The following is a 9,558-nucleotide window of genomic DNA, read 5'->3' as shown; positions in this document are numbered from 1 at the left end:
TTAGGGTTTTTCTCGTTATATATTTGTAGCGAGGGTTTCTTTCTCTGTAATGCAAGCAATACTGAGAGGTGTGAGGACGAGCGCTGTAACCCTATTCTCCATTGATAGTGAAGCAGGATCTCATCTCACCGGGGACGTAGGCAATCTTGCCGAACCTCGTAAAATCCGTGTGCATTGTTTGTTTTGTTTTTCCATTATCTTCTGCATCGTTTTAGGGTTGCGTTTCTACATGCTCCACACGGGAGGAGCCGAGAGTTCCAGGGGTAGGATGGGATCGACTTCTCCTCTAATAGGATCGAGGAGCGGGGGTTGGGGAATGGCAGGACTGTCGATGATTGGGTTTGGTCTTGGCTAATGACTGCTTGATGGCTTTGGAGTTATGCCGAGCCAAAGACTTGGCAGGTTTGGCGGAAGTGGAGGAACCATCAGGCAGGGAAGAAGGTTCCATCCAGATCAAAAGAAGCTTGGGCAGGACAGTTTTGGCAGTGGGCCAAAAGGGAGGAGTTTGAAGTGGGCTTAATGGACTCAGATAAATTGGGGTTGAGCAAAGCCAGAGGTCCAATAGGATCACGACCCTCATCTAGCGTCGAAGGCGTGGGAGATGAGTTGGCAAGAGCACGTGGTACAAGAGGGGCTATAATAGGGTTACCAATTTCCAGAGGAGAGGATCCACTTTGTCATAGAAGGGTTGACTTCTGAGGCTTCAGCGGAGAAGGGGGTTGGGAAGCATAAGACTCAGTTGAAAGGTCACCATCAGAGTCCAAGGAGCTCTCCTCGTCTGTAGAGCTAGGAGAGTCTGACTAGGCATCGTCGGAGGAGGAAGAGCTGTCAACGCCTTCTGCCGTACCATCCGAAGCATCGATACTGATGGGAGGAGCCTGGACGTCTCCGTCACCATTACCGACAAGATGCGATGGGACTTCAAGGTTGTTAGTCATATTCTCCAACACAACAAACCTGTTTTGCCTAGAAGGTAAAGGAGTTTGACGGACCTGAGGATTTCTGGTAACCACATCGCCCTGGCTGACGGCGGTGGGTCATGGGACATTTCTCCTTCAAGTTCTTCTACCTCTTGCCGGCGGACGAAGAGGAGGAAGGGAACCAGGTTCAGTCATTTGCAAGTGATCTCTCTAATGGATGGGGCTGATGGGATCAGCATGTAGGGTGGGAGGCCTGAGAGGGCAAGAACTCTTGTCATGACCTAATACTTGGCAGCTGAGGCTGTGTGGTGGCTTCCAATCGTAGAGGACGGATTGCTGGAAAGAGAAATCATCCCCATCCTGAATGGATATGGAAGAAGGGAAGGCGTCAGCAGCCGTTACTTCATTGCAGATCCTCGTATAAGCAAGACGGTCCTTCTGATTGGTGCGAGCATCGGAATAGAGGTGGGTACCCAATGCAGACCCGATGACACTTAACCCATTAGAGCACTAGAAGTGCAGAGGGAGCCCAGGGAGGGAAACCTAGAGGGGAATAGTGGAGAAATCGACACGATTCAGAAGCATATGCCGACGCCAGGGACGAAGAAAAATTGGGGCTCTACTAATGAGCCAGGGACCTCCCTCCAAACATCTTAAGCGATCCAGCTGCTCAGAGAAGCGAAACAAGAAGAACCCATGATCTAAGAGAAAAGAATCAACTGTTCCAAAAGGACGCCATTGCTTCAAAAGGGAGAGCTTCACGATGTGGAAGGGGGGTGCTTGCCCAGGAAGTGACCAACCAGGGAGTTACTTCATTGGGAAGCCTCAGAATCGAGCAGGCCTTTAGGACAGGTGGCAACACAGGAGTCTCCAAGTATGACCGGGGGAACAAAATGGAGATGGAGGCTCTCAGCAGGGGAAGAGATTGTGCGATTAAAATGCGAATTCCAGGGGACTTCCAAGGGGGGTGAAGAGGGGCTGGAGAAGGGGAAGAAGCAAAGGGGGAGGGGGCAGGGATAGGCGGCAGAGGGTGGGGAGCCCCACCAGGAGGGGTGGCCATGGCCAGCTCAGGCGAGGATTCCGGCGGTCCACATCCCTCTGCATACAGAATCTTACAAATACATAAAAGTGGACATTGGCAAAAATCCCATGCTGTCAGAGTTATTGTCAGCACCTCCCCATTGTGTTTGAGGCTATAATTTAAGATAAAAGTTAGGAAATGGGGACTGGTAGAAAAGAAATAGGGGAGAGGAAGAGGGTGGTAGTATAAGAGAGAAGAGTTAGCGAAGAGAGAGGGGGCTTGGCTTCACACCATCTTGCTCTCCGTTGTTGCTTAACTCTTTCTTAATGTGTTCTAGACACTGATTTTGTTGGCAAAACCTTTATTTATTTTCCTTATGGACCTCCCACAACTTTTCCTTTCAGATCAGCCCTATAAAGCTGGGTTCCCTGGGCCCCCACATTCAAGTTTTCTTATAAACTATGTCAGGGATGTATGATGTTTGTTGTTTCATGTTACTCTAGTTGTGAACCTGATGCATAATTTCCTTATACATCTTTTAGTCAAGAATCCTAATGTTCTGAAGAAACCAGGGCTGGAATGAGCAGAATGAGTAGGTATGTTTGGTTTACTGACTTTAAAGAATGGGGGCATGAGAATACATTGTGGCCCCCTTTTTCTTTTTCTGGGTTTTCATACAATATATTATGCAGGCGGAGGCCAAACGATGACAAGTGGGAACATGATCTCTTTGAGGATGAAGAGGAACCTCGTGTTACAAGTATGAATTATTTGTGATCACATTACTTTTGACCAAACTTTCTATTTCAAATTTCTTGTCATTTGGCACCTCAACTTACTTTTTAATGTTTACTGATGGAACGTGAAGATCACAAAGTTGGTTCCAGTGATCTTCGGTTGAAGCTCCAAAAGAAGAACTCATTGCAAGTATATCAAAGTGGAAAGGGTACTAATGCAGGTGGTGTCCGAGATCTACGTGAAAAGCTATCTGGCACAATGCACTCACAGCCAGCAAACTATGTTCCCCCAAAATTAAAATCAGCACTAGAGCTTGTTAAACCTGCTAGAAAAAGTGTTCTAGTTGAAGCTCCGGCACCAGAAACCAAAAATGTTTCCAATTCAACTTCTTCGAGGAAGAAGACTCAACAAAAGGTGGTATAGATCAAATATTTTTATCTTTTTTTATTTTCTTTTCCATCTCTTACATCTGTTCTGTAGAACTTTTAAAATAATTGGGTATGATATTCTTTTAGTCCTGGATAAGGGTCATAACTGGATTTTCCAAAACTTTTAAAAGAATTGGATATGATATTTTTCATCTCTCTTTCATTTTTCTGTTATCATTTCTTATTTGCTTCTTTTTTTTCTTTTCTCCTACTCTGTTTGGACCTCAGTTTTCCCTACATTGTTTTGTACCAATCCCATTAAGTTGGGATAAGGCTGAGTTTGTTGTTGTAAACCAGTTTATTCTTCCCCCGTTTCCATCCTTTTGGTTTCAGTGCTACGAGACATTATATGTGGTGCATCATAATATTTCATGATGTGATTTATGTTTCTTTTGGATCCATGTAGCCGACCCCATTTAGTTGGGATAAGGTTATGGTGGTGGTGGTTGTTATTGTTGTTGTTTGATATGATTTATATAGAATGATTCAGTGCATGAGGTGCTGAAATAAGAAATTCATATTACTTGCATTTGTTAAGCAATTTAAGAGTTTTGGGAACCCATAATCTGAATATGTTTCCTGTTCAGAGGATTAGGACCTCCCATTCACAGATCCCATCTGAATGATTCCTAGTCTGTTTTGCAGCTTTATTGGACTTGTTTTGTCTGATGGTTCGGACCATAGATAGTGGTGAATACACTATCAGTTGATTTTTAACCTAGGCAATCTCTTGTGGGCATGCCCCTATTCTTTAAATGCCACACCATTTTACTTCACAGGGCCCAAGATCTTCTACAAAAAATCGTGGTTTTATTTTACATCACGTCTTTGCCAAGGGAACATGGAGCAATACTTGTCAACATTAGTGCTGATGATGGTAGTGATTTTTTATTATTTGAAGGGTGTTATTCCTTAAAATTGTCTGTTTTTGATGTATGTTTGGGAAATCTTCTTGTAGAGGTCCTCAAATTTTTCTGATCAAGTTATACAACAGAATTTAAAGAGCCAAATCTCTGTAAAAGTTGAAATCATGTTTCAATTAACTTCCTAGTTATGATGGTGAAAAGAAACCACTTAATGTATAAATCAAGCTCATAAAAAATCTGGACTTCATTGTACAGGGATTTTTTCCCAGGTAGGAACTCCTGAGGTAGAATGGTGTAAATTAAGCAAACTTAAATCAGAAGTGTACTATCACGTTTAGAACGATCTAGTAGCAGGGGTTTAACAACTCTGCTTTTGTATTTATAATTATGTCTTACGACATGATTATAAATAGAGAAAATCTTGGTCCTGTGTCACAGGACCTGGAGAGCATTCTGGGGCTGATGCAGTTGGGCGATGGGTTCAGAAACAATATCTTTGATTTGGTTCTTTATTTACTTTCCTTTTTAGACTTAGAATTAGTTTGGTAGATTTTTATTTGAATGAGATTTTATTTCAGTTTCTATATAAATTAGTTTCCCTTTTTAATTAGCTACCAATTTTATGCTTTGAATTTTCTTATATAGCCATGTAATACTCTAGTGAAGAGTTCAGTTTTTTTTGAAGACTTGAAGTTTTGAAAATTGAATGCCGTGACCTCCATCTCTCTCTTCTGGTTTTCTGTTATCTTCTTCTTCTTCACTCCTTATTTTCCTTTCCTTTTGTTGTTTTTCCCTTGCTGGCTGAACCCTGTTCTGGGCGGTAGATACTGAGCCATGAAGTGCATCGATTTCTTTTGTGCCTGATCTGTTTGGCTGAAGTTTTGATCAAAGGTTTCCCCTTCTTGGGCGACCTTAACCTTAGAATTTTAACTTCAACTGGTCTTCCTACGGAGAGAATCGAACCCAGGTTCAGATCTGGGTCTATCCCTTGTGCCAAGCCCAGTTGCAGGTTCGATTCACATTCAGATCTGCTATCGAGGCATTGGGTGCTGGATTCATAGGCGACCTGCTGTAGTGACCTCTCCTTTGAAATTTCAGACCAAGCTGCTGCCTAACCGGTGAGTTCTCCATCTCAAAGTCTTGTTGACTCCATCGCTGCAACCTATTCCAAGGTTGAAGAAGACTCCAAATCGTGACCTTCCTTATTTCTTCTTTCCTTATTAATACCCTTCTTTTAACCCCTTATTTACACCCTGCCCTTAAGCTATCTGTCATTCTTAGTCTACCCATTCCAAATAAATATTAATTACCTTTGTGTCCAACCCTTATTTAGCTAGCCAGACCCTTGCATATTCTGTCATTTACAAACCTGCCACTCTTTATTTGAAACTTCCAATTATTTACAAGTTTGCCATTCCTTGCTAGACTTCCACCTATTTATAGAATTGCCATTTAATTTCAACTTGAGTTATCCATTATTTTGTGGGTCCATAAGCTATCCGATTCCTCGGATCCGCATCAGGGGCACTGGTAATTTTCCACTTGCATTTGGTGCATCACAGCTCAAAATTATCTGTGAAGAAAATCAGCTTTATCATGTGTTCAAGATTATTTATTCTTAAATATATTTATTGGATTGCCCGCAGAAAATTAAATAAACCCATAAAAATTGAACTGCAGATCATGTGGCGGATAACAATCTGATTAGGGGTGTCATTTTCAGGCCCACCACTATAGTCCCAACTGAGACTGCCCAGTTTATACCCAGTTTATACCGAAACTGAACTTACTTTACTATTCATTAAATGGTCTGGTTCGGTTTTGGGACATACAATTTTTGGATTAAGCAGTTGTTCTCGGGCCAACTTGTTCAACTTGATAGTCCGACCTGCCCATATCAGCCGAACTAAGGCCAGTTAACAGATCAATAGACAAAATATAGAAAAAAAAGGCTTAACAACTGCTTAAGGACTGATAGCCGAAACCGATAACCAACTGACCGAGTATGAACTGGGCTAGGTCTTATCATTGATGATCGATTACATAACAGTTTCGGCCTTGTGCCTCGGATGTGGAGGACTGATTCAGGCCTGACCGAAACCAACTGGTTGAAACTCCTACATCTGAACATGTTGAAATTCTGTTGCATATTGGATGATGCACAGTTTGGATGGGCGAATTACTGTGAGATAATCGTGGAGTCTTCAGTATTTGATTTATTAATGGATCTTTCTATTTTTTGCTTATTTTTCTTATATATTGATGGCTAGTCCCTTTGAGGTTGTCTTAGTGACTTGTCTTATCCTTTTACGGGAGAAGGGTACATCATTTATGATCTTACTATATCTGCAAACAACGTACTTTTTTGTTTTTTCGTACTTCTGTCCATACTAAAATATAGTTGACAAGCATTGTTATTCAAATTAAGAGGAACTGGTAGAAACAAGCTTAATTTTTATCTCTTTATTTTTTGCCTTAATGGGGACAAATTCCTCAGGTTTCACTGAGTATAGGAATTCTCTGGACTGCACACCTAGAGAACCTTTTGCCTTATCTTTCGTTTTTAGTTCTTTTGGGAACTGAACACCACCCCATTTAAAAAGTAATCAAAACATGGTATTTTGTAATGCTTCTAGAGAATAGGTGAAACATAACCATGTGGCATTTAAGTAGGCATGTTTTGCTTTGGTGTGGAAGATTGAATATTTGAATCAAGTATGCATGGAATCACTCTGCCAAATGTTCTGTTGACTACATGACTACAAAAATACATTTCTGAACCGTCTTTTTTTGCTGTTGTTTAAACAGTTATTTACTGTTCCTTTTTTTGTCCAAATGAATTTGTATGTATAAATTTCGCTTTGAGGAATTCTACACATTTAGTTTAGGATTTTTCTAAATCATGAATCTATTTATGCAGGATGGAAAATCAGTGGAGGGCTTGCTGCAATCTCTTGGTCTTGAAAAGTATCAAATTATTTTTAAGGCAGAAGAAGTAAGCAATTTTCATTTACCTTCTTCTGTATTAATCCTTGTGTCCAGGATATTATTATTTAAGTTAATGTCTCGTATTGCTTTTGGCAGGTCGACATGACTGCTCTGATGCACATGACAGATGAGGATCTTAAGGCATTGGGGGTTCCAATGGTAAGCTCGGTAAAACTCTCAACTGCGGGCCATGACCCATGAGAGTGTTTCATTTTTCCTGGCATACCGATATAATTATCAAAATTAGTAAGATCTTGGCCAGTACCTTTTTTTTCAAATGGTATCCCAACTCTTATTTAATCATCCTTGCATTAAAATTTTGGATGACACATTGCCTCGTTAGAATAAACCAAAAGTGATCTTACTATGTAATGATTTGCATCTTTTGCATTTCCACTCCCAGAACTCTTTTTATGCAAGATGTCAAGGTTATATTCTTTGAGTTCCATGTATATAACTATGCCAATAACCCCCCCCCCCCTTTTTTGGGTTTTTTGGATATTGAGATGACCTCATTCTCTTGACAGATTTTATTTGGCCTCATTTTGTCATTAGAATAGAGATTGTCATTTTGATTCTGCGTAACCTTTGACGGAAACTTTTTCTGGTTTGCTGTGGTCTCAGGGTCCCAGGAAGAAAATACTTTTGGCTTTGGATTCCCAAGCCTGAAATTGGAGGTGGGAGGGTTTGGTTCGTTTCTGTTCACTCTGCATATAAGCCATCTCTCCATGCAACAGTGAACAATTGCAGGTTCGTGTTTTTGTTGGTACGAGCCTTGTCATGTAATCTCTCTTTGGATTAGTTATTTAGTTGTATTGCTAAAAATGGCTTATACAGGATGAGGCAGTAGTGTAAAACCAATAGAATTTCATTAGGTTGGACCTGGGGGAAGATATTTAGTTTAATGAATTTATTGGCATCTCTCTGATATCAAAAATTTATTTTTTGGGTGAATAAAATTGCATCCATCTGATATCAAATTGTTTATCCTTCTAATGCTTCTTGTCTGACCCCCCTCCCCTTACCATAATTATTGTTTTTCTGTTTGATCATTATTTATTACTCGTATATGAATGTTAATTTCAATGTATGAATCACATTTTTTTTGTTGGCCATATTTGATAGTTCTCATTGCCAATAAGGGAAGTGAAAGATTGGGGCCATGTCACCTTATGATCAGTTCGGTTGGTTGAGCCTTATATAATTGGCAAGGTAAGTAAAGCAACTGATTGTATGTAGGATCTTCTGTTTGATTTAACTCAATTCAGTAATGAAATGGCTTCTTTTTCTTTGGGTAAACTTAGAACAATATTAGAACATAAACATGTTTTGTAAACTCAATTATTATGGATTAATTTAAGTTAGATCTCAGTGATGCTCATCAAAATTGATCAATTACATATATGGTTTAAGAAATCGAACCATTATCAGTGGAACTTGGAATTGGCTGATCCTGATTGAGATTAATGTTGATTCCTGCAATCAATTTTGGAATTGGGGATGTATACTCTTTTGTTCTTTATTTTGATTGAGTTACTTTTCTCGTTTGAATTAGTAAAATGGTTGAATAGGACGGGCTCCTGCGGCATCACTGGTGCATACTGCAAAATTGAAGTACATAGCAATACCAGAACTGGTCAATCTGTTATACTTTTGGGACAATGCAGCAAAAGAAAATGTAAACATAGGAGATTATGTGAGGCACATGAGCCCTAAGGCATTGCTGATGCCAACAATCCCGTGTATAGGGCAGTGAACACTAGGGCCAGACAAGGGACTCACGAGGGGCCAGCAAAGGGGCCACTGGGCAACTCTTATTGATTACTAACCTACTGACTGTTATATCAAGAAAGGAAGGTAGGTGGGTGGGGTTATGAGGGTATGAACCTTCAGACCTTCCTCGAACTTACGTTAGAACCTAACTGCCTAACTACATGCCATTGAGCTAGAAGCTCATCACGGGTATAGAACCCTTAAGAACCCTGGAATGTGTCAATGTGCTTTACTATTGCATTTCCTAACATTTGTCATCCTATAATATGCTCTGCAGTTGGGCTGGTCTTACCTTGTTGGTTAAAAGAAATCTATCTGCAATTTCCAGAAGCTTTACCTCTCTCATTGAGTCAACCAGTGGTTCATCAATGAAAATGAAACATCTAAAAATTAAAAGAAAATGATGTACACAGTGTGGGTTCTCTCTCTCTTTATCTCGTATAGTAAAGAATCTTGAGGCACTTCTTCTCGTTGGATCGGGTGTCAGCTAGATGAAGTTTCCCGAGAAGACCCGGATGAAATCCGGTCAACCAGGTGATAGCCAGACAGAGTTTCCCCCCATCCAGAACTTGATCTACGGAAGAATCCCAACCGTCCATAGGCACAACACTTAAGGCAAAGGTTGTGATTGGCAGAAGGCGTTTGTGGAGCTCTACCTGCTTCCATTGGGACTTCATTATGGACGACTTCTGTTTTCCGCTGGACTAAATTGCAGATCTTTGGTCGAGTACTTCGCCTTATACACTATTCTGAACGACTATTTATATTACAATAATGAAAAGAAAAGAGACTAATAGGCTTCAAAGTCAGCCCTAAGATAAATT

The 9,558-nt window shown here is 40.6% G+C and overlaps 1 protein-coding gene across 4 annotated transcripts in view; it reads left to right on the top strand.

The window, feature by feature from the left end:
* Nucleotides 1-8,348, top strand: part of LOC122089393 (ankyrin repeat and SAM domain-containing protein 6-like) — an 18,227-nt gene extending 9,879 nt beyond the window's left edge. Inside the window, exons 2-7 of one of the 4 annotated variants that reach the window (XM_042659088.1) lie at nt 2,634-2,701; nt 2,810-3,093; nt 6,894-6,968; nt 7,058-7,120; nt 7,586-7,711; nt 8,104-8,348. In XM_042659088.1, the coding sequence (XP_042515022.1) occupies nt 2,634-2,701; nt 2,810-3,093; nt 6,894-6,968; nt 7,058-7,120; nt 7,586-7,630 (535 nt within the window). In that variant the 3' untranslated portion in view covers nt 7,631-7,711; nt 8,104-8,348. Of the gene's footprint in view, nt 1-2,633; nt 2,702-2,809; nt 3,094-6,893; nt 6,969-7,057; nt 7,121-7,585; nt 7,728-8,086 lie in introns of all 4 variants that reach the window. The other 3 variants (XM_042659089.1, XM_042659087.1, XM_042659086.1) reach the window with 3 other exon arrangements.
* The last annotated feature ends 1,210 nt before the right edge of the window (nt 8,349-9,558 follow it).

The sequence above is a fragment of the Macadamia integrifolia genome, chromosome 9 (genome assembly GCF_013358625.1).
Source record: "Macadamia integrifolia cultivar HAES 741 chromosome 9, SCU_Mint_v3, whole genome shotgun sequence".
NCBI lineage: Eukaryota > Viridiplantae > Streptophyta > Magnoliopsida > Proteales > Proteaceae > Macadamia > Macadamia integrifolia.
Note: the sequence above shows the minus strand (reverse complement) of the source record. Positions and strands in the feature narration are given on the sequence as shown.